General features: G+C 36.7%; 1 protein-coding gene across 1 annotated transcript; it reads left to right on the forward strand.

The window, feature by feature from the left end:
• The first annotated feature begins 4,518 nt into the window (after window positions 1-4,518).
• Window positions 4,519-25,219, forward strand: LOC137002329 (guanylate-binding protein 1-like). The gene is made up of 11 exons (XM_067361880.1): window positions 4,519-4,678; window positions 4,792-4,988; window positions 6,953-7,080; window positions 7,303-7,412; window positions 7,524-7,717; window positions 17,604-17,846; window positions 17,982-18,259; window positions 22,339-22,551; window positions 23,063-23,165; window positions 23,386-23,579; window positions 24,172-25,219. The coding sequence occupies exons 2-11, from the start codon at window positions 4,796-4,798 to the stop codon at window positions 24,391-24,393; spliced, it is 1,878 nt and encodes a 625-aa protein (XP_067217981.1). The 5' UTR covers window positions 4,519-4,678; window positions 4,792-4,795; the 3' UTR covers window positions 24,394-25,219.
• Window positions 25,220-25,445: the final 226 nt, after the last annotated feature.

Consider the following 25,445-nt stretch of genomic DNA (forward strand, 5'->3'; position numbering starts at 1 on the left):
CTGATGTCAACTTCCAACGTCAAACTTATATCGGGTAGCTTATGCCAGAGAAAGGGTTAGGCCTACGTTCATTTGAATTGTGTATGGTCATTGTCACAGTTTTATTCATAATTCATTCTCATGCTGTTAACGAGAATAACAAACAAGACAAACTTAAATGAAATGCCCTCTTTCAGTCAGTAGGACAGCAAAAAGCCAAACTTAGATCTTAGTCTTAAACTGGAAGGGATACATTTAAAAGACAAAAAAATGTAATAATTATCTCAGAACAATGATCCAAATTTTAGAGATCACAATTTCAAGATGTCAATTGGAAAGACCTTACAATTTCCAGACACTTTTGTAGCAATAAAATTAGGAAGGTATAATTTAAGACTGTTCATTGTATTTATCATGTAAAACAGGTCAAAGTTTTGTAAAGATATTGACCTGAAATGTGTTTTTTTGCAAAGAGAGAAATGAGAGAAAGCCTATTGTACATTTATTAGGGCCCGAGCACCGATGGTGTGAGGACCCTATTGGAATTGCTCAGCCAATAATTTTTCTTCTCCAAAATGAATCGCATTTTTGAGGGCCTAAACGTTCTCAAAAACTCATGAAACTTTGCACACGCGTCAGAAGTGGTGAAAATTTACATCTGATATGGGTTTCAGAATTAGGTGTGGCAAAATGGCTCAATAGCACCACCTACAAAATTTCAATTAAGCGCCCTTCGTGTTACGTTTCACGTACAGTTATGAGATGTTAAATTGCGAAGATCTAGAGTTTTTGCTGAAGGGCGCGTCCGTGGCAGCCTGGCAAAGTTCGATGTTTCGCCATGAAACAGGAAGTTGTTGTAACTCGGGCATACAATGTATGATCTGCCCCAAACTTCACTTGTTTTATTAGAGTCCTGACGTGAAGACATCTATGACAATATTCAGTTACAGTCATAGCGCCACCTGGGGGTAACAGGAAATTACATGTTTTACACTGTGATTATCTCCTCATAGAGATTAAACCAGATCAATTTCATATTTGGTCAGTCTAATCTAAAGGCCTTTGAGACGTTAAATTGCTAAGATCTAGAGTTTTCATTGAAGGGCGTGTCCGTGGTGACCGACAAAATCTGATGTTTCACCATGAAAAAGGAAGTTGTTGTAACTCAGGCCATGTCCACACTAATACGTTTTCGTTTGAAAACGTATATTTTTCTCTCTGTTTTGGCCTTCCGTCCAGGCCCGGTTCTAGGATTGCGTGACTGGGGGGGCATTTCGAAAACTTGGTGGGGCAGCATAATATGATTTATGATTCATAGGTTTATGATCCCCCTACCCCCTTTTAACTACTAAACAGTTTCCTCCATTTTTCCGATTTTTCCGATTAATAACCGCTTCAAATTTAATATTAGCTAATCACAAAAGTACTTTCTATAATTCTGAAATTGAAACATTTGTTTTTTGACTATTTAGTTAGTACAATTGTTTAATTGGACTGTTTAGAGACTTTTGGTCTAAGATACGAATGGCTTAAAATTACAATTAATTTGATTACTTTATTTTCTAAATATTACATAACTTTTGGTATAAAAATGGAAGATGAACACATTCAATGTCTACTGAACAATATTTTCATTTTGGGAAAATGTTATATTCATGTTATATTAATTTACTGTAAGTTCCTTAAAACAAAGCCATTGTTTTCTGTTTTGCAGAAAGAATTTTGGATTTACTCTAAATCTTTAAGAATGGTAAAATTTAAAAGTGGAAGAAGACAACTTGGTTCATTGAAGAAATTTAAACGATTAGAAGACCTGGTTGCATGATTCTTTCCTTTTTCGTGTTTTATTATATATTGTGGACTATATGTAAACATCTCATAATAATAATTTTTTGTTGCAGTGCCAAAAAACAAAACAAAAAAAACAAACAAAAAAAATTTGATCTCTTATTTATTTTTTAAATTATTGATATTTTGCAGATTCTGAAAGGTGTTATCACATCAAATAATAGGCTACTATTCAACAAATAGCGCAATATGCTGATAGAATATTTTAGAGCTGAACATAACTTAGCAAAACTATTTTATATTTTACTATAATAGTTACATCTCTATTTTTTTTTTTTTAGTTTTTAATTTATTAATTTTCAAGATTTTTCATGACTTGGAAATCACATTTTTAAAATTCCAAGCTACATTTCCAAGTGTTCCATGATCGTGTAGCAATGTATTAACGGTGTGTGTGCGTTTAAATATTGACTGTGCATTTATAAAGGAGCTGCATGTCATCTGCTCAAGTGATTGTCAGTGGCCGTCTTGAGAATTGATCAGATGGTGTGTCTTGGAAAAGTGCTTAGAAAAAGGATGTGGATGAGGACATGAATGCTTTTTACAAGTTGAAATCTTGTAATTATGGCAATTCTAGCATGGTGTGAGTGAGCACCTGAAGTGCTGAGCATGTCCTGAAGTGTTCCCTCTGTGAGGGAGAACTGTAAAAGGATGCGCGCCGCGAGGCGCGCCAGAAAAATACAACCGCACAATGTTTCTAGTAATTCGCGTATAAACTAATTTAGTGTTTATATATTTTTTTACATTTTGAGTGCTATCACAAAAAAATTAGTATCCTGGGGATGTTGGAGGGGCACAAGAGAAATCTGGGGGGGCATTGCCCCTCCTAGCCCCCCCCTAGAACCGGCCCAGCTTCCGTCCACACTGAGACGGCGTTTTAAGTCAACGAAAACATAGCTTTTGGAAAACGCTCTCCAAAGCGGATACATTTGAAAACGCCGTCTTCGCGTCGTAGTGTGAACTGTGAAAACGGAGGCTTTTGAATACGATGATGCATTTTTAGTCATATGAAGCAGTCATATGACCAATTCAGCCAAGACACGTCTCCCAGTCTACATTCTCGCTTGCTTTGGCCACTTTATACTCCTGTGTTACTCGCAGCAACAACTCCACCACACTGTCGGTCCATTTAAAAAACTCAGTGCCTTTCCTCAACATTGCCTCAAAGTTTCAAAGAGCCGGAAAGTAAATAAACGCCTAGCGGGAATGACGCAGGTCGAAGCTTTACTCATGCGCAGTAGGGGGATGTAAGCGTTTTCATACGTTTCAGTGTGGATGAGCAACTTTTGGAAAACGTTAGTGTGGACGTGGAGCATTTTTAGACGAAAACTCTGTTTTCAAATATATCCGGATTAGTGTAGACGTAGCCTCAAGCAAACAATGTCTGATCTGCCCCAAACTTCACATGTTTTATTAGAGTCCTGGCCTGAGGACATCTTCATAACAATATTCAGTTACAATCATAGCACCACCTGCAGGCAACAGGAAATGACATGTTTTACACTGTGATTAACTCCTCATAGAGATTTAACCAGATACACATCAAATGTTATCATATGCCACAAAGTACCAAACATACTAGAAACACGTTTAATCATGCAACACTTGGCTAAGTGCTAATGTATGTGATTAACGCCATGAAACAGGAAGTTGTTGTAACTCAGGCATATGATGTCCGATCTGCTCCAAACTTCACGTGTTTGATAACAGTCCTGGCCTGAACACAACGCAATATTTGGTTATGGTCAGAGCGCCACCTGTTGGCAGCAGGAAGTGTGGCATTTCGAAATGACTTTGGCATAATTCTCCTGTATTCATTCGCTTGCATGCATGTCGACCACTGTTCACTGTTTTCCTAAGGCCAACGGGTGGCGGTGAGCCCAGGTGCAAGGGCCCTTTCATCGCTGCTTGCAGCTTTAATTTTGATTGTATTTCATACAAAACTATTTTGGTGTAATCTGGCTTTTTTTGTTTTTGTGATAAGTACAAACTTGTAATGTCTATTAATTGTAGATACATGTGACTTTTTTTTTTTTTTTTTTGCTATTTCTCTTCTTTTTAAAATTTTTTTTTCATAACATTTAATTTGATGTAGGCCTATATTTAATGTAAAATATGTTATTGCTCTTGTATATTTATTGTTCAAATATTGCAATTAAAAAAAAAAGCTCCGTAAGACTGAATGCAATTGTTTAAGACATAATATTTTTACATGCAAAATATAGAACTTTTTCCTGTAAGCTACTAAAAAAGCGAACGGTATCGGGTTATTTATAATGCACGACATGGTGGCACCCAGAGTCTGTGTTTAGCAGGTTAAGTTAAACGAGTGATTTCTTAGGTGTTTAGTGACACCTAAACTTGTCTCGACGGAACTGAACCAACGTGTTGCTAAGTCAAGTCCGAGGTTTATCCGCGGGTTGTTTTTCATGTCCGCGGGTTGAATCTACCGAAAATAACGTGATATTTAGCGCCTGGATTGCGAATTTTAACACGACTTTTACCATGGGACAACTCACCCCCTACCTCACCCACCCCGGAATGCCACTGGGCTAGTTTTGAGGATCATTTGGGCGGGTTTTGTTGTGAAAGCCTGGCAACCCTGTAACCCACCCAAGTGGTGCATATGCATACTTTCATTTTCACTCGTTGCAGCATCATTCTTCACTGATGATCGTGTCTGGTTATGACTCACAGAGAATAACAGATTCAGTCAGAGGAGGAGCCGGGTCAGTTTGTGCAGCTCAGAAATGAACAGTATCGCGTTCTGCTGTTAAACAAACAAACAAACAAAAAAAAAAAAAACAAATCGCTAACGGCAAACAATTTGCTCTGTCTCACTTTCAATAAGGTATACGGTTTAATCTTTATTTATTATATTTTATGTGTACGTATGAAAGCGCGAGAATGGCTTTGTTTTTATTTTTGTTTTCTTCTTGTGCTTTGTTGTTGTTTTTATCGCAGAGTCATGGCGTGTGGTGGGTCCATGTCCGCTCCGGTGTGTCTCATTGAAAATGATGAAAAGGGGAAGCTGTGTGTTAAGAAACAGGCTAAAGCCATTCTGGATGGGATCAAGGAGCCGGTGGTGGTGGTGTCTGTGGTGGGACTCTACCGTACGGGGAAATCCTATATTATGAACCGCCTGGCAGGACAACAGTCCGGTGAGAGAAAAGATTTGGAGCCAAGAGGGTGTAAAAATGACTTTAGAAAGATGGAAACATCTTTATTTTACTTTTAAACAGGGATTGTTAGGTCTATTAATAAAATCTTTGTCTAATTATGCTAACGGTGATAGTTCAAAAATAGCAACAACAAAAAAATGTTTGCATGCCTATAACTCAAGAAGTAGGCTAGATATATCTTAATATCCTTTTAGATTCTGGTTCTTAACAAACTTTCCTTTTGGTATCTTAATTTTAAAGGCCCTCAGTGGTTCAATCCCAGAGATATGGAGATCTTAATGTGGCAAATCCCAAATGTCAGTCACTTTGCAACATACAACTGATACTTTTTTCTTTTAATAAAGGGGAATAGCTAAAGAACAAATAATGTTGAAACTAGAAATGTATCTTGTGTTTTTCTATCATCTCAATTGCATAGAACATACCTGTCAGAGTGCCACAAATAGTCTTTTTTCAAAGTGTAGCAAATTAGGTCAAAAGGGAAATATGAATAATTAATCATAACTCATTATAATTATAAATATTTGGATCAGTTAATTGAATTAAGTTCATGTAGTTTACTTAATATTATAATCAATTAATATGTTCATTCAGCGAAATACTCATTATTGATCGTCTATCAACTCTTCAGAAAATATAATTTCTGTGTCCACAGAAAAATAACTCTTTCTTATGTAACTGTGATTATATTTGTTAAATTGACATTGATTTATGAGCGGATCAGAATCAACTCACAATAATGTGCACAAAAGTTTTATTGGTAACACTTTAGAATACTGATCCTTCATTAATGAATAACACAGAAACAAATGAATAATGCATTATTAACACTAGTAACTACTATTAACTAACAAGAAACTCTGATTAATGAATTAGTAAGTCATTACTAGTGGATTACCATGACCTTCAATTTAGAATTAATTATACATTATGCATCATTCATGTTAATTATGAACCTATATATAGTAGTTCTTAGTAGTTCTCTGGGAGGTATGATAAAACAGTAGTTACTGATTAGCTAATAGTGAACTACCATCTTCAACTGAGCACTAACTGAGCACTAATCAGAGTTTCTTGTTAGTTAATAGTTACTAGAGTGTTAATAATGCATTACTCATTTGTTCCTGTGTAGTTATTCACTAATAAAGGATCAGTATTTTTGTGTTATCGTTTTATTTTACTAAATCACGAACACACAATTAATCTAACAAACACATACACACAAATTACACATAAAGGGGAAATGAGAAAGTGGGAGTGAAGATACCGTAACATAACAGGGGAATGGAGCTATGAAAAGAGTAATTTAACAAGCTGAGAGAACCATCACTATCTCACTATAAATCACCTTTGTTAACAAAGGGGTTCACAGCTTAATACTAATAATACACATCTTAATAACTTAACACTAATCGCTTTTTAGTGTTCAAATGTATGATACTTGCAATTGCCTTAGCTGGTGAAGAGCGTCCGTATATGCAGTCTCGGGAGAAATCCTTGATGGCTCTGTCCGATGGTGCTGAAGTTGTAATCAGTATCTTCTGCGCTGAATGAAGAAATGACGACAAACTTGCTCTGTTAATTTGACCCTGTTGTGGTCGAGAAACTAAAGTTTTATTTGTTTGTTTGTTTGTTTTGTTTTTTGACATAATTCATTTTAATTATTATTTCTTAACAAGAACAAGAAATAGAGAAAATATTATTCCTATTCAGAAAACTTTTATGAGGTTGTTACCAACATGCAGGAAACCATTTTGTGACAATCACAAAACAGGAAATGGCATCACAAACAGGATATCATCTAAATATTTTCTTTGAAATAGTATGTTTTTCAGAAACAAAAACTATTTGAATACAGATATTATAGTTCTGAATTCTGGATTGGCAACTAGATTTTTTAAAGATTTGTTTTTCATCTTTATATGTTATTGTGATTGTCTCAGGCTTTGCTCTCGGCAGCACTATTGAGTCAAAGACCAAAGGCATCTGGATGTGGTGTGTCCCTCACCCCACTAAGAAAGGACACACTCTGGTGCTGCTGGACACAGAGGGACTTGGTGACGTGGACAAGGTGAGGAGGAAAACCACACTGCATTCATAGTAACGTTATCTTTATAGCAACAAAGTCTACCATTACCTTGTCTTGTGCTTTCACTTTCCATTATCTAGATGAGAAAATTTACTGCACAGAATAATTTGGACTTTACACAGTTTTAAACTGAATGGTCTTTATGCTAGTAAAGGTAAATAAGTGGCCACTTATTCTGTAGCTGACAGACTGTTGATGTTTCAGGGGGATGAGAAACATGACACGTGGATCTTCTGTCTGGCTGTTCTTCTCAGCAGCACTCTAGTGTACAACAGCTTAGGGACCATTGACAACACGGCACTGGAAAAGCTGCAGTATCCTTCTCATATGCACAATAAACAAACAATAAACATGCATATCCACTGTAATAAATTAAAAACACTCATAGCATTAGTGTAATTCTTCCTGAACAGTGCTGAATGTAGCTACGTTACAGAGCTAACGGAGAACATTCGTGTGAAGGCAGAAGTGAGTCGAGATGAGGACGAGTCAGCAGATTTCATGCGTGTTTTTCCATCATTTGTCTGGGCTGTTCGTGACTTCACTCTGGAACTGAAAAAGGGGGATGACCAGATAACATCAGACGAGTATCTGGAGAGTGCATTGAAGCTCAAAACAGGTGAGAAAAAGACTTTTAAACACATACAGTACATACTCTTTTACTAACAGGCAAAAACACCATCACAGACCATTTTTGTCCTGCTGAAAAACATTTTAGACCAATTAGAACAATATTACAGTAAATTCAATGATTATCTTAAGGCTACAGTGTGCAGCTAGTGACACACTAGTCATAATGACTGTCTCCAAACAAGTTTTCCCAAAAAAAAAATCTCCACACTAATTCCTTTGGCTGAGCTTAAATTGGCACTCATAAAATAATACAGTGTTTTCTAACCCTTTGGATCACTTCACAATCTGACTCAAATATTACTGGTCTTGAAGTCTTTTCTTATGAGCTGATGAGTTAAATCAGGTGTGTGTGATTAGGAAGAGTTTGAAAATGTGTTGGTGTGCCTCCAGGAACATGAGAAAGAATAATCACTGATATAGGGTGCTTGTCAAATGGAAGCCTTGATCCTATTCCTAGGAAGGAAGGAAGGAAGGAAGGAATAGGATTAATTCCTTCCTTCCAAGGTAGGAAGGCATTAAGGCATGTCCAAATCCAAAGATAGCTTCACTTCCTGTCTCCTAAACCTGATCAATTCTTGAAGGCAGCATAGATGTATCCTTCGCTGCCTTTTATATCCCACAATCCTGTGCTTTCCATTCTGTGACAGCTGAGCTAAAAAACAAAGATGGCTTCTGAAAGCTGTGGCTGGCAGTCAGTTTGTGTGTAAATGTATGTTTTTGACCAATGTTTTCCGCTTTTGATGTAATTTCTAACGAGAAATTAGTAATAAGTAATTAAATATTTGCCTAGTTCTCGCCAAAGATCGCTCTGTTTTGCTGTAGATCAATAAACCGTTACGCTGCCTCATTTCTGTCTGAAATCAGTTTCGTAAGGTGCCTTTGTGCACAAATGCTGCCTGCAGAGTCATTGCCTTCCTAGTCCAGTTCTTCAAAGGCTTGTAGGCTAGTGTCCTTCTCAGCATTAAATGCTAGAATGAAACAGTCTAGTAAGTGCTGTTGTGGCAAAAAATCAACTCCGACTCTACTGCATAAGAGACAAACATGTCCAATTGTCTTTAAAGCTTTTATTTCTTGCAAGAAAGGTCAGACAGTCATACAGAAACACAAGTAGCTGCAGAGTGTAAGACAAAGAACGAAAGCTTCCCCTCACTTTTATATCTCTGACCTCCAAGGCCGAAGCCTTGTCCTTTTATGTCCTTTTATATGTCCTTTTACCATATTTGGAACATCTCTTAGTGGCTGTAACTTTACACACATTGTTAGCACAGACATGTTTTTAACATACATCTTGCATTTCCCCATACCATATCTTGCTCTTTCTATTTCTAACATCTATGTTAACATTATGTTAAACATTACCACTTAAGCCAACATCATACCATGTTCCATAAGCATCATATTTCACAAGAATACAGGTAAAAAGCATATGAAAAATTAAAATTTCCACAACAGTGCACATGGCTACATCACACATGTTCCTGTCCCCACAGTCACGGCATGAAAATACTATTAAAACTTAATTTTGGAAAAATACTTTGTATTAAAAATCTCAATATTAACTGACTTTCTATTAATGCAATACAGTGAATGACAACCATCTGTGGTCTCCCAGTCTTACGTTATTGGCTGTTTATTGTGATGTAGCATATGCACACGTATCAGGATAATCAATAAACTTTGGAATGTTCAGAACGCTTTTAGCATGCTGGACTGGGTTGTAAAATCTCATCTCTGCAAAAGATGAGCCCACTTGACACCTTTGTTACCCTCCGAGGTAAAACAGGAGGCCCAATTTCCTTGCTCTTAGGACATCAAAGGGGCCCCTCATGCGGACTATGGGCCAGATCCACATTCCAACACACACACAGGCACACACAAAAACACACAAACATACATTATTGACTGTATATGTAAAATATATTTGCCAACTATGCCAAGTCACATCCATGTATGTACCCATCATGTATCTCGAGTGTGTGCATGTTTCCTAATGTTTAGACTTAGTTTAAATAACTGTAGTTGAGTTAGGTTTAGTTTTAATGATGGAATTTTGTCTGTAAACCATAACTTCTTTTATATGCCTTTCTGATCTATCGAGTTTGATCTCTCCGTAAAGCTCCGTACTCGAGCTATTCACTGAGGTATGTCACATAGCTGACAAATGCATTTTTCGGTAACACTTTACTTGAAGGGGTGTGCATAAGACTGACATGACACCTTCATAATCATGACATGACACGTGTCATGAATATGAAGGAGGTTTTATGAATGTTTATGACAACTGTCATTAAGTGTCATTTTAGTGTCATTCACTCAATTATGTCATTTTTAATGCAAAGATGACATTGTTTGAGATGTCTTTGTTACGACAACTTGACATAAACCAATACATCATAACCTGTCAGTGTCTTTGTCATGACAACTTGACATCATTTAGCTTTATGGGTTTACACTGCATTAAACTTTATGGGTTTACACTGACATGACTGTTTTTCATTTCATGTTTTTTTTTTTTTTTTTTTAAGTTTCCTCCAACAGAAGGTCAGATAATAATTTCAAAAATAATTTCAAATTTCGTAAAAAAGATAAAACTGTTATAAAATAATTGTAACACTTTATTTTAGGGTCTTTTAACTAGTTGCTTATTACTATTAGCGTTCATATGGCTAAAATATTGGCTATTTATTAGTACTTATAAAGCACATATTAATGCCTTATTCTTCATGATCTTATTCTACATTCTTAATCCTACCCAATACCTAAACCTAACAATTAACTATAATAAGCAGTAAATTAAGAGTTTATTGAGGGGAAAAGTCATAGTTAATCGTTTATATATGTGTTCCCTATACTGAAGTGTTACCAAAATAATGTAATGTAATGTTAACCCATAAAGCTAAGTAGTTTTTAAGTTTGATAATTAATCTGCTATGTCATGTTTATGACAGGTTATGTTGTTGTTTTATGTCAAGTTGTCGTAACAAAGACATCTCAAACAATGTCATCTTTGCATTAAAAATGACATAATTGAGCGAATGACAGTTGTCATAAACATTCATAAAACCTCCTTCATATTCATGACATGTGTCATGTCAAGATTATGAAGGTGTCATGTCAGTCTTATGCACACCCCTTCAAGTAAAGTGTTACCCATTTTTCTATGTGTTTATTGATATTGTGAAGAAAGTACTCCATCTCGAAATCCGATCTGATAGTCATTAAGTATGCAAATTCAGCTAGGAGACCAAACAAAGGAACTTTGCCCGCCAAATAGTGCTGCGCATCTATTGGCCGCTACAATTCAGGAGGTGTGTTAGCTTGGGTTTTCATAAAAACAATGACACACACCTTCTCCTTTGTCTCCCGATTGTCTCTTGACTGCCCTGAATTGCCTCAGGCGACAGCGCTGCCATCACGCGCTCTCCTTCCGGGACGACCATCTCCTTGGACTCTCTCTCTCTCTCTCTTCTTTCTCCTCTGGCATCTTACGCGTCAGTTAAACCTCGTTTGAAAACCCCGCCGGAGGAACCCTCTCGGAAAGGACCAACCAAGCCAGGCGCATTGAAACTACTACCCTACATGGACTTGAACCAATAAGCAAGTATTATAATTTCTCTGAAATTTGTTTAAACTGATTTCTGTGCTGGCTTTCTCAAAAAGGTTTAACTGTGTAATTTGCCATTCTTTGATCTTTCTCTTCCTGTCTTTTCTTCATTTTCACTCTTGTGTGTGTATATATATATATATATATATATATGTATATCTTCTGTATATATTTAGACGTATAACCTCTGTAGTCGTAGTTTGCATATATTTAACACATTATTCATGCTCGATTGTTCTTTTTGCTCATTTCAACAAAAACCCGGTCACTTTAACGTTTCGATCCTATATCCTTGCTTTACGTTTGGATGCTAGAATAGGAAGTCTTTCTCGTGGCCAGAGAACAGACCTTCAGTTTTTAACTGTGGTCAAGCCAGCCGCCACCCAGAAATGAGCGGTCAATCTAGCCGCCCCTATATTCCGCGCATACACTTGGTATTACGGTAAGACTGTCTGTGAGACTGTCCGTGATTTCACATTCATTCATTTATTCAGTCAGTCAATAAAAATAACTAAAAAAAAAATTTCACAGCTCAATTTCACCTGAAAATGATAGTAAACCTCAAAGCCTGACATTGTATGCTGCTGAATTCCAAAATTAAAGCCCTCCAACACTCATACGCTGTTTTGTCCATACATTGTGAAACTGAATACATTTCACAGAACTATTTTACCTCGTGTGGAGAGGACACCTTATCACAGTGTTAACGGCATCGTTTCAGCAGGATATTCTGATGTTGGATTCCAAAATAAGAGCCCCCCCAAAACTCATGTTTATGCTGTTTTGTTCATATTTTCAGAAATTCATGAAAAATAAAATCCTAGTTTCCACAGACTAATTTCACCTCAGCTGGAGAGGACACATTCTCAGTGTCAACTGCACCGTTTCAAGACATTCTGATGTTGCATTCCAAAATAAGAGCCCCTCAAAACTCATGTTTCTGCTGTTTTGCTCATATTTTCATATTTTCAGAAATTCATAAAAAATAAAATCCTAGTTTCCACAGACCAATGTCAACACAGCTGGAGAGGACACCTTCTCACAGTGTCAACTGCACCGTTTCAAGACATTCTGATGTTGCATTCCAAAATAAGAGCCCCCCAAAACTCATGTTTCTGCTGTTTTGCTCATATTTTCATATTTTCAGAAATTCATAAAAAATAAAATCCTAGTTTCCACAGACTAATTTCACCTCAGGTGGAGAGGACACATTCTCACAGTGTCAACTGCAGCTTTTCAGGACATTCTGATGTTGTATTCCAAAATAAGAGCCCCCCAAACTTCATATCTATGCACTGTTTTGTCTATACATTCAGAAAATCATAAAAATAAAAGTTCTAGTTTCCACAAATCAATTGCACCTCAGCTGGAGAGTACACCTTCTCACAGTTTCAGCTACACTGTTTCAGGACATTCTGATGTTGTATTCCAAAATAGAAGCCCCCCAAAATCTCATATATACACTTTGTCTAAAGGATTTTATTTTTTATGAATTTCTGAAAATATGAGCAAAACAGCAGAAACATGAGTTTTGGGGGGCTCTTATTTTGGAATGCAACATCAGAATGTCTTGAAACGGTGCAGTTGACACTGTGAGAAGGTGTCCTCTCCAGCTGAGGTGAAATTGGTCTGTGGAAACTAGGACTTTTTATGATTTTCTGAATGTATAGACAAAACAGCGCATAGATATGAAGTTTGGGGGGCTTTTATTTTGGGACACAACATCAGAATGTCTTGAAACGGTGCAGTTGACACTGTGACAAGGTGAACTGTCCATCTGAGGTGAAATTAGTCTGTGGAAACTAGGATTTTATTTATGAATTTCTGAAAATTTGAGCAAAACAGCAGAAACATGAGATTTGGGGGGCTCTTATTTTTGAATGCAACATCAGAATGTCTTGAAACGGTGCAGTTGACACTGTGAGAATGTGTCCTCTCCACCTGAGGTGAAATTGGTCTGTGGAAACTAGGATTTTATTTTTTATGAATTTCTGAAAATATGAAAATATGAGCAAAACAGCAGAAACATGAGATTTGAGGGGCTCTTATTTTGGAATGCAACATCAGAATGTCTTGAAACGGTGCAGTTGACACTGTGACAAGGTGAACTGTCCATCTGAGGTGAAATTATTCTGTGGAAACTAGGATTTTATTTTTTATGAATTTCTGAAAATATGAGCAAAACAGCAGAAACATGAGTTTTGGGGGGGCTCTTATTTTGGAATCCAACATCAGAATATCCTGCTGAAACGGTGCCGTTAACACTGTGATAAGGTGTCCTCTCCACACTAGGTAAAATAGTTCTGTGAAATGTATTCAGTTTCACAATGTATGGACAAAACAGCGTATGAGTGTTGGAGGGCTTTAATTTCGGAATTCAGCAGCATACAATGTCAGGCTTTGAGGTTTACTATCATTTTCAGGTGAAATTGAGCTGTGAAATATTTTTTTTTTAGTTATTTTTATTGACTGACTGACTGACTGACTGACTGAATAAATGAATGAATGTGAAATCACGTTCAGATCGGTTCACAGACAGTCTTACCGTAATACCAAGTGTATGCGCGGACAGCAAAATATAGGGGCGGCTAGATTGACCGCTCATTTCTGGGTGGCGGCTGGCTTGACCGCAGTCTTTTTTATAACATTCTGAGGAGCTTTAGTTTGCCGAACAAACGAACAGTTTCTCTAAATAATTATTAAACCAGAACTAATCATATATATATAATTGATTACAATTCGCTGTAATTACTTCACCATATATGGTTAATTCCCCCTTGGGTCAGTATGTGCATAATAATTCATAAAGCTTTATGAATTATTATATTCATATTCCACCCATAAATTGATTAATAACTGTACAAATCGTTACAGTGAAGTGATTACATTTTACACCAAAACAAAAGAAACATGTAAGCCTTAATCTACAAAAACATAGTTTTTGTCTTACATTTCACAATGAACTATTTCACAAACTAAGGATTGTGGGTGATTGAAGGGTACATCCTTCAAAATGAGCTGAATGAACAAAGGCTGCCTTCCAAGGATCCTTCAAATGGAGATATGAGATGACAATGACGTGGCAGCCGAGATATGCAGCTTTACCAGACCACAGACTTCCCCTCTGAAACTTCTGAAAGTCAGCAATTACTCAATTATTTAAAAGATATGTTAGGGTTCTTTAGAGATATAATGTTCCAGCAAGTCTGCTTAATCAGTTACCAAAGAAGCATGTCAAAATTGTTCAGGAAACTAAGATTTTCTTATCAAGGTGATAAAATGTTGTGAAGCACAAATGAGTACACCCTCCTAAAAGTTAATAATAATAATAATAATAATAATAATTAAATTTATTGTCATTACAATGAGATTACATTAGAGCATCAGTCGATATCATGAAGTGCAAAAGATCTACAATAGCACAGTATATAACCCGGACAACATGTGACAAACAAGGAATGTAATACATAATATAGACAAACTCTAGTAACCAGAAAAAAATGTGTATAGTTAAGTGTACTGCAGCAATGCAAAGTCCAGATCTTCAGTTATTGCAGTTATTGGAGGATGGTGCATGATAACAGAACAGTACAACATGTAACAGACAAGGAATGTAATATATAAGATAAATAAACTATAGTAACCAGAAAAATGTGTATAGTTGAGCCATCTGACTGCCTGGGGATAGAAACTGTTGGCCATTCTGGAGGTTCTGGCCTGAAAGGACCTATACCTCCTACCTGAGGGCAGCAGGTGGAACAGACTGTGTGCTGGATGTGACCTGTCTCTTATGATGTTGTATGTCCTGCGCAGACAGCGGGAGTTGTACACAGTAGAAATCTCCAGGAGAGCAGTCCCAATGATCTTTGAAGCATTTTTCGGCACCCTCTGGATCCTCTGCAGTTCAGCTATAGTACAGCTAGAAAACCTCACTAACAGCCCATAAATCAGCACACTTTGGATTGCACAGTTATAAAAACTTATCACAAGCCTCTGGGGGAGTTTGGCTCTTTTCAACTTTCTCTGCTGGGCCTTCCCTACAACAGAGGTGATGTTACTGCCCCAGGACAGATCCTCAGACACAGTGAAACCCAGGAATTTAAAGCTATTTACTCTCTCCACTGCCTCTCCATTAATGTAGCGAGGGGAATGTCTAGGATGATTTGATTTACGAAAGTCAACTATGAATCTACTTCTTTTGTCTTTTTGATGTTAAGAGCCAAATCATATTTTTTACACCACCCTGCCAATAGTTCAATCTCCTCCCTGTATGCCGTCTCATTGTGGTTTGTTATGAGGCCGAGCACAGTTGTGTCATCTGCAAATTTAATGATGTAATTAGTGGTCGAAGAGGCAGAACAATCATGTGTGTAAAGTGTGTAAATTAGTGAGCTGAGTACGCAACCCTGAGGGGCAACAGTGCTGATGTACATGTGGTTAATGTTGCCCAGGCAGAGTCTCACTTCATGAAGGCTCAGGACTGGTGCAGTGTTGTCGTTGGTGGGCAGGTGGGACCACAATGTGTCCTTGTTCTCCCTATCAAAACAGGCATAGAACAGGTTTAATTCCTCTGCTAGAGTGGAAGACACATTTACAGAGGCAGATGTTGTACACTTCCTTCCCACACCTGCCGTGAGTTTGTTGAGATGTTGAAGTAGTCTTTAATCCGCCTTTTATAATCCAGTTTGTTGGACTTGATGCCCCTTCTAAGAGCACTCCTGGCTGTACTGTAGGCCTCTCTGTCTCCAAACCTATAAGTTGCATCCCTGGCTTTAATAGTATCCGAAACTCATGCGTCCTCCATGGTTTTTGGTTAGGAAAAACATTGATCAGCTTCCAGGATGTAACTCTGTCTATACACAAATGTATATAATCCATAACTGTGGTGGTGTATTCATCAAGGGCCTGGTGTGTTAGTAATTCCTGGTCTCTGAAAACATCCCAGTCTGTGTAGTGGAAGCAGTCCTGTAGCTCAGGGATAACTTACTAAATTTAACTAAATAAAGTTACTAAATCAACATAATTTTTTCTGGTGTAAGTTTAAGGCAATGTTTGAACAACAGGTAAGTATGATAAACCAAAAACATTTAAAGAGAAGTAATTTCTTGACATTTAAAAGTGTTATATAGCCCACTGAATCATTCTCAGACTTAATAATGATAACAATGGAACCACTTGGGAGAGAACTGTCAGGAGACTTATTTCTTAGCACAAAAGAGGACAGTGGTACAAGAAGATTATCAAATCATTGTTTTAAGTGTGAAAATATAGCAAAAGTAATACAGAAATTCAAAAACAATGGACTTGTGACAAAGCCCCTGAAATAATCAGGCCTTCATTTTTAAGCTTTCATTTAGTGATGAGGGATTTTTTTACTAGATAAAGAGCAGAAGAAATACCAAGTTAGTGTCTCAGAGCCAGCAAAAGCTATAAAAAGAGTGACTGTTTATCTCACAGAGTAAGATGCAGCCTGCAGAAATGGCATGCATGGTTGTTGTTTTCATTGGAGCTAACTACTGTAACCAAAGCACAATAAAGTCAGTTAGCCATTTCCAAAGCCCATATTTTTCAAAATATAAATTCTGGGAGTCAATACTCTGGTCTCATGAGACCAAGTCAACAATTTTGGATCTAACAGCATCCAAAATGTTATGGTGTTGCTAGAGGAGGAGTACAGTGAGAAGTGCCTGGTTCCCACAGTAAAGTTCAGTGGTAGTAAAGCTCTTATATAGGGATGTATGAGTGCTGAAGGTGTGAGGGAGTTGTTCTTTATCAATGCTGTCAAGAATTCCCACACCACTGTGGGGGATTCTGTAGACACAAGTTGAGCAACACTCACCATTAAAGATCAGGGCATTTAAGGAGCTCATCATCCAGGAGTTAAACAGGACAGATGTGACAATTTGCCATGAACTTGTACACTCCGTGCCAAGAAGGGTCAGAGCGGTATATTCAAAATTATGGAGGGCATACTAAGTAGTAGAATATTATAAATTTGTACCTTAAATCTAGGGTGTATTCATTTCTGCAATCCTAAATGTATACAAAAATAGCTAATTTACTTATTTTATGGCTATGAATGAAATATATTTCTCAGTTTTTATTATGTATATGTTTAATACATTTTAGTTTTGCCATCTTTCCATGAATTGTATGAATGATCATAAAGAATGTTTCCTTTTGTATTTGTTCAGAGGGGTGTACACATTTATGCTGTGCACTGTATTATGATTCCATAATTATGTTACTAATAATTATCTTATTTTAGGTAGCTCAGCTCAGACTGAGCGGTATAACCTGCCCCGCCGCTGTCTGCGTAATTTCTTTGTGGTGAGAAAGTGCTTTGTGTTCCCTCGGCCGGCTAATACACAAAACATGAGAAAAATGGAGGAACTGGAAGAGAACGATCTGGATTCAGAGTTCCTTGAGCAGGCAAAAACTTTTTGCCGTTACATTTACGACAATGCAGAGCCAAAAGTCGTCAGTGGAGGCCGTACTATTACTGGAACAGGTGTGCACCGCATTAGAAACCCTTGAGAACAAATTTATAAAAGTTTTGAATGTCTTTTGAGAACCAATGACCAATGGACTGTGTATAATAAAACAAATACAAATGACTGAACTATGGAGTTGTGTTTCCTGACAGCCCTGGGAAATCTTGCTGAGGTTTACGTAGAGGCAATCCGCAGTGGGAAGGTTCCATGTTTGGAGAATGCAGTCGTGTCTCTGGCTAAGATCCAGAATGTCCGTGCAGTGGAACAGGCCCTGGAGTCCTACATGACCGAGATGCTCAGCATGGCTCAGCTTCCTATGGACCCTGAAGATCTGTCCAACATCCACACAGTCGCAGAGAAGAAGGCCACTGAAGTTTTCATCGCCATGTCCTTCAATGACAATGACCAGATCTACCAACAAGAGCTCATGGTAAAATTGAATTCTTTTTGTGTTCTGTTTGCATTTACATATAAACATTAGCATACATTTCATTTAAAGAAAATTCCATGTTGTGATGACAACAATGGAACCACTTGGGAGAGAACTGTCAGGAGACTTATTTCTTAGCACAAAAGAGGACAGTAGTACAAGAGGATTATCAAATCATTGTTTTAAGTGTGAAAATATTCCAAAAGTAAAACAATGGACTTGTGACAAGGCCCCTGAAATAATCAGGTCTTAATTTTAAGCTTTCATTTAGTGATGAGGGATTTTTTTTGCTAGACAAAGAGCAGAAGAAATACCAAGTTAGTGTCTCAGAGCCAGCAAAAGCTATGAAAAGAGCGACTGTTTATCTCACAGAGTAAGCAGCCTGCAGAAATGACATGCATGGTTGTTGTTTTCACTGGAACTAACTACTGTTAGTGTGTATTTGAAGTTTTAGCTCAAAATACTTCATAGATCATATTTTATAGCATGTTAAATTTGTCACTTTTTGAGGGTGAGCAAAAACTTTCTGTTTTTGTGTGGGTCCCTTTAAATGCAAATGAGCTGCTGCTCTCAAAATGGGGCAGAGTTTCAGGAGTTCATGTTAGCACTTGGCAATGCCTCACATTACTTCACGCAGACTCACTAAAAATGTCAGAAACTGTTCAGCCTTTTGTTCAAAACAGAGTCAGACAATGATGGAGACACTCAAGAAGAAGTGACAACATTTTGAATACAACAGGATGCTTCTGAACAGTTAGCTGATATTGGATGTTTTTTTAGTTTAGTTTATTTCTTTATTTGAAAGGGGACAATGTACATTAATAAACATTAAAACAATGTAAATGTACCCGAGTTAGCTCAAAAGTGCTAATTTTCATCGGTAGTCCCCCAGCCAGATTTAAACAAGGCAACCTTTAAAAACAATCACAAGTACAAAAACACGCACACAAAAAAAAAAATATATATATTACAACACATTATAGTTAATAAATACAATTCATATAAAAATTATATAGTATTTAAATACACACATAAAAACATTAGTGCCCACAAGTTTGGCTCTCTACAAGCCATTTTTTTGCATTCTTTTTGAATGAAAAGAATGACACAGACTCTCTAATGGTTGCCGGCACTGTATTCCATTGCTGAACTGCTCTTACGGAGAAGACGGCCTGACCAAAAGCTGTTTTTCTCCGGGGTATGATGCAGTCTTCCCTCACTGCCCCTCTAGTTACCCTAACCTCACTAGATCTAAAATATATAAAATCACATAGTGGAGGGGGTGCTAAGCCATATCTAATTTTATAAATTAAACAAATGTTTTTAAATTTAATTAGATTATCCCAGGTAAGTAACTGATATTTCCTCAGAATACTACAGTGGTGGTAGTGGTATGGTTTTTTTATCCAGTATTTTTAATGCTTGTTTGTATAATCTTTCTAATGGTTTTATTGTTGTAGAGTGAGTATTGGACCAGCTTATTAAGCAATATGTTATGTGGGATAAAATCATGGAAAAGAAATATAATTTAGCAGCTTCTGTTGACATGAAATCTCTAATGAATCTAAAATTTGCTAAACTGAACTTAATCCTATTACTAACTTTTTTGATGTGAGTTTTGAAATTGAGATTTCAATCTATATATAATCCTAAATATTTATATTCTGTGACGACCTGTAACCTTTCTCCAGATATAAAAATTTCAGGTTCTATATTTATATTGTTTTTAGAAAAAAACATGGTAACTGTTTTAGATATATTCAATTGCAGACAGGATTGTTCAAGCCAGACTGAAATCGATGACATGGCCTCAGTTAGTTTAGAGGCAACTTCCTCTGCAGATTTTCCATAGGCCAAAATAACTGTCGTCTGCATACATCAAAGTGTCACAGTTCTTACACAAAGATGGTAACTCGTTAATGTATAAACTAAAAAGAATTGGACCTAAAATTGAACCCTGTGGAACACCAGTTGATAATAGTAAGGGGGTAGAATTATATTGGTCAATTCTTACACTTTGTGAGCGGGATAAAAGATATGAGTTAATAAGACTAATATATTTTGAAGAAAAATTAAATGCATGAAGTTTGTGCAATAAAACTGAATGGTTAACTGTATCAAATGCTTTACGAAGATCTAAAAATATTCCTCCCACTATCCCTCCTTTGTCTATATTTGATTTAACCTTTTCCAGAAAATATGTTGCTGTCTCTGTAGAGTGATAAGCCCTAAATCCAAACTGCATTGAGTGCAAAGGAAAAGAACTGCAATTAAGATGATTGATGATTTGTTTAGCAACCAATTTTTCAAAAACTTTAGATACTGTTGGTAAAATGCTAATCGGTCGGTAATTAGATGTAAGAAGGGAGTTGCCACCTTTAAATATAGGAATGACACTAGCAATTTTCCATGACTCAGGAAATTTCCCTTGATCTAGTGACACTTTGATGATATGTGTTAAGGGACCCTTAATTGACTGACCTATTTGTTTTAGCATAAGTGTATCCATCCCATACACATCTTTTGCTCTTGAAGACTTAAGCTCTAAAATTGCCTTTTCCACATCGGATATAGATACAGATTTTGGATATAGTGGGGACTCAATTAACAAATCTGAAGTAATGACAGGTAAGTTGTTATATTTCACAGGGAAACTTTTAGCTATGGTATCCACAGAATCAACAAAATACTCATTTAGTGTCTGTACCACAGCATATGGATCCTGCAAAAGCATGCCATTATTCTTAAGCTGAATTGAATTATTACTAGAAGAAGTTTTACCTGTTAATTTATTAATCTGATCCCAAGTCGCTTTTGAGTTTCCATGACAATTTTTAATAATTGTGATAAAAAAGTCTGCCTTTGCTTTTCGTAGTTGTCTTATCACTCTATTTCTTAAAGAAGCAAATTTTTGTCTATCACACGATAGTTTTGATTTTATGGCTTTTTTAAGAGCATTGTCTCTGTCTTTCATTAACTGTTTAATATCATCACTGAGCCAGGGAAGTGAACACTTTCTGTTTTTATGTTTAACTGTCACTGCAAATTCCTTAATTTTTGTTTGTAAGCAATCAGTGAATTTCTGACTAATTATTTCCAATTCATTGTCCAATAATAGAGTATCCCAGTTCATATTTCTTATTGCAGAGTGAAATTGATCCAGTTTGCTCCTTGGAATGCCAATGAACTCCTTTTTTCCGGAATAAGCTGCAAATCGCTTACTGGTTAATTTTCTTGTTATAAGCACCATGTTATGATCTGAAAGACCAGTTAACATATTGTATGATTTTGTAATCCGTTCCGGGTGATTGGTAAAGATTAAGTCAATTAAGGTGCTAGATGTCTTAAAGTCATTGATTGATTAGCATATTCTGTCATGATAATCTATAAATCCACGCTCCTGTGGGAAATTCTGGGAACTGTTGTTGCCTACAGAGCCAGAGAATATATGCTGCATGAAGATAGTACAGGTATAGTTTAGTTTAATTATGGTTATAACTTGTCATTTTGTCATCTTGCTTTTTATGGCATGTTATTGCATTTGAGTTACATACTGTAATGCAGTAACATGGCCTCACCCCCTTTGCTGTGTGTTCTCGGGGGGCAGGGTTTATGTAAAATTCTAGTTAGTGATGTCACCAACTCGGGAAGAAGCTTGTTGTAGTCCTTCAACAGAGAACTCTTTAAAAGAAAATATCCTTGTTTGCATTGAACTTTCAGTGCTGTAACTTTGTAGATGCTCAAAAAGCAACATTACACACTAACTAAAGTTAAAAACGTGAAATCGCAATGAACCCCCCCCCTTAAACTACAATTTTGTAAATGGCAAAGCAGCTACATTTTCTTTGTCATTATTTGAGCAAATTTTATACTTAAAGTTTAGAAGATTTAAATCTTGTGTACTTTGAAGACCTACCAGAAATAGTGAATATGTGCACAGATTCAAATAATGGAGATTCAATCCATGTGCAATATTCCCTTTATCTCAAATAAAAGTATTACCAGTTTTCTCTCTCTCTCTCTCTCTCTCTCTCTCTCTCTCTCTCTCTCTCTCTCTCTCTCATTGCTTCTCAATTTAGGGGAAGATTCATAATGAATATCAAGACATGTGCCAGCAGAATCATGAAGCGTCTCTCATGCAGTGTGAGGAGGTTCTGCGTGAGGTGTTCGATACACTGGAAAAAGGTATTTCTGATGGATCATACCTGAAAGCTGGAGGATACCGACAGTACAGAGACAAGCTCGCACAGCTGACCAAGGAATACAGAGCAAGAACACAGTCACAAATAATGGTACAGAACACACATGCATGCTTTGCTTGTGCTTCATTGTTCTGGATGGTCACAACAGCATGTAACAGCACTGATAAACATCCTTGATGCTGATAAAGATTAAAGATAACATGACAACAGCTAACAGTCATAAAAATGAAAGGTTGTTCTAAAGTCTGTTTGCTTTAGTTATTGTCCTTGAAACATAAAATTTTGAAGAATGTAGCAGACCTGTCAAACCAGAAAAAGGGTCAACAAAAAAACACCATGACTCATGTGCTACATTTTATGATATGCAGTATAAAACAATTCATATCCTGGGCAACATTTATGGTATTTTAATGATTGTTTTTATTTTGGAGCTTGACAGCTATGGTAACTAAGAACTTTGTATAAGAAATAATAGCATCAACATTCCTCATGGAAAAATGAACACCATGTTCCTTTCAGTATGATTTGTTGCTATCAAAACAGCACTCCCATTTTTAAGAAATGGATAATTTAAATGATTATAAATATTTTTTTCCCACAGTGTGAGGAAGTGTTGAGTATGCATTTGAAAGCAAAGGAAGAGATTGGAAATATGATTCTACAAGCCGACCAATCTCTCAGTGCAGCAGAACAGGAAAAAGAGGGTACAGTTCAAATGATCTGCATACTTGGTCAATCAAGGCTGTCAATGATACACAAGATTATGCATTGACTTCAACCAGAGCACATAACAGTAACAAACAGATTTTGTCATCAACTTATTGCTGGAGTAGCTCACACTTTCATTACTATACTTCTCTTGTGTAGGCCTGTGTGTATAGTCAGAATGGGTGTGTAGACTAAACTTTGTCTTTCTCTATACAGTGCAGAGATTAAAGAATGAGATCTTAGAGCAGCGACAAAGAGGCCTAGAGGAACAGAACCGGTTACAGGAGCAAGCGTTTCAAGACATGCAGAGAACCTATGATGAGCATGTGAATCAGATCATTCAACAGATGAAGAGAGAGCAAGAGAGAATGAGGAGAGACAATGAACGAGTCCTGGAAGCCAAACTGAGGGTAAAAAGGACACCTACTCTAAAAACTCTCACATGTTCAATGTTGTGCTTGAAGGAAAATAGTTGTAAGTAGAGTTAAAGAAAAGACCAATCACAATTCGGTATGCAAATCAATGTAAGAAATGCATGAATTTCATAAAAAACAAGTGAGTTGATGTAATCACTATTTCTGAATAGGTGAACATTCTTTCAATAAAATGGCCTGAATTGATTGCAAAGGTGTAATGCTCAAAGTTAGAGGATTATTCAATTTAATGGTTTAGGAATACCAATATATTGCTGATTGTAAGCACTGTAATGAATAAGAGGAAGAAATAATTAAATTTAGCAGCAAGTGTATAATTTAAGTCATACTGTCTTTAAATGCTAACAGAATAAACAAATGTAAGAAGTAATGTAGAATATATAAAATGTTTATATGCTAAGTATATAGAATATGGGTGATTCTCTGCAACAGATTGAGATGTTTTTGACATGCTTGATTAGATGTATTTTCTGAGTTTACAAATTGCTCTATAAACTGGTTTACTGAATGTGCTTATGGTCAAGATTAGGATTAGACATTATTTATTCAGGTGCTGTTTTTGTTGCAGGAGAAGGAAACTCTTATAGAGCAGGGCTTCCAGAAGGAGGCTGCCCGGATGCAGAGGGAGATTGACAGCCTGAAAGCAGACATGAATAAACAGGAGACGTCCCAACCCTCCACGATGAGCAAGGTTGTGGATGGTATCGGCACTGCGGCGACTTTGTTCTTGCCAGGCTTCATCCCTAAAGCAGCTGGTGTTGCTCTTTCCTGGCTGTCAAAACTGTTTTGAAAATGGATATACATTATTCACACATACTCACCTAAACATAGGCTTTATATTTTATTTCCAACACAACTTGAGTTGTCCAGCATTTACTTGTCATTGCTGTTCTCCCAGATGGCATTATTGTTTAAAGCCCAACTTATTAACTGCCAAACTTGCACCAATATTTGTTATGAACTATAAACAAAGCTGAACTATCAGAGTGATGAGAACAGAACTCTTTTACATGTAACTTTAAACTGATTCACGTAATCTGATTTCTGACGTAAATCTTCCTGGCAACCTTCCAATTATATGCTGATATTTGGCCATATTGACATTGGCCAATATCTGTGTCTATTTGGCAGATTAATATAATCTTGTCAGTGGACAATAGAATGGTACTTTCTTTGTGTTTTAAGTTTTAGTTAACGGAATTATACAACTTAAACTGAATTATGGTGTATTCACTTTTTCATTGTTTTTGTTGGCTTGTAATCAAATAGAAGAAACTGTCAATTTTGACATGCCTATAGGCTGAAAATGGTCTGTGAAATATAATAAATGTTTAATTTGATTCAGACTGATTGTGTTTTAAACAAAACAACACATTATGACAGGTTAGGTGAGTAATTGAAATACACAATACAGCTTAAAGGGTTCACCCAAAAATAAAAATTCTGTCATTAAGTACTCGTCCCAAACCCGTAAGACCTTCGTTCATCTTCGGAACAGAAAATTAAGATATTTGTGATGAAATCTGAAGCACGCATTGGCAGCAATGTCATTGCACATTTTGAGGTCCAGAAAGCTATTCAAGACATCATTAAAATAGTCCATGTGACTACAGTGGTTCAACCTTAATCTTATGAAGTGACAAGAATAGTTTTTGTGTGCAATAATAAAACAAAAATAATGACTTTATTTCACAATTTGAACTGTTGTCATACACAGTTCACATAGTGAATGCAGTGCAAGCTTCCGAGTTCTACGTTCGAATGCCGACTTATTATTGGCCGGCTCCTGCATCAGTATCACACACGTGTTGTGCTGCTCATGTGTACAGCGTCGGCCAATAC

The sequence above is a fragment of the Chanodichthys erythropterus genome, chromosome 16, assembly GCF_024489055.1.
Source record: "Chanodichthys erythropterus isolate Z2021 chromosome 16, ASM2448905v1, whole genome shotgun sequence".
In the NCBI taxonomy this organism is placed as follows: Eukaryota; Metazoa; Chordata; class Actinopteri; order Cypriniformes; family Xenocyprididae; genus Chanodichthys; species Chanodichthys erythropterus.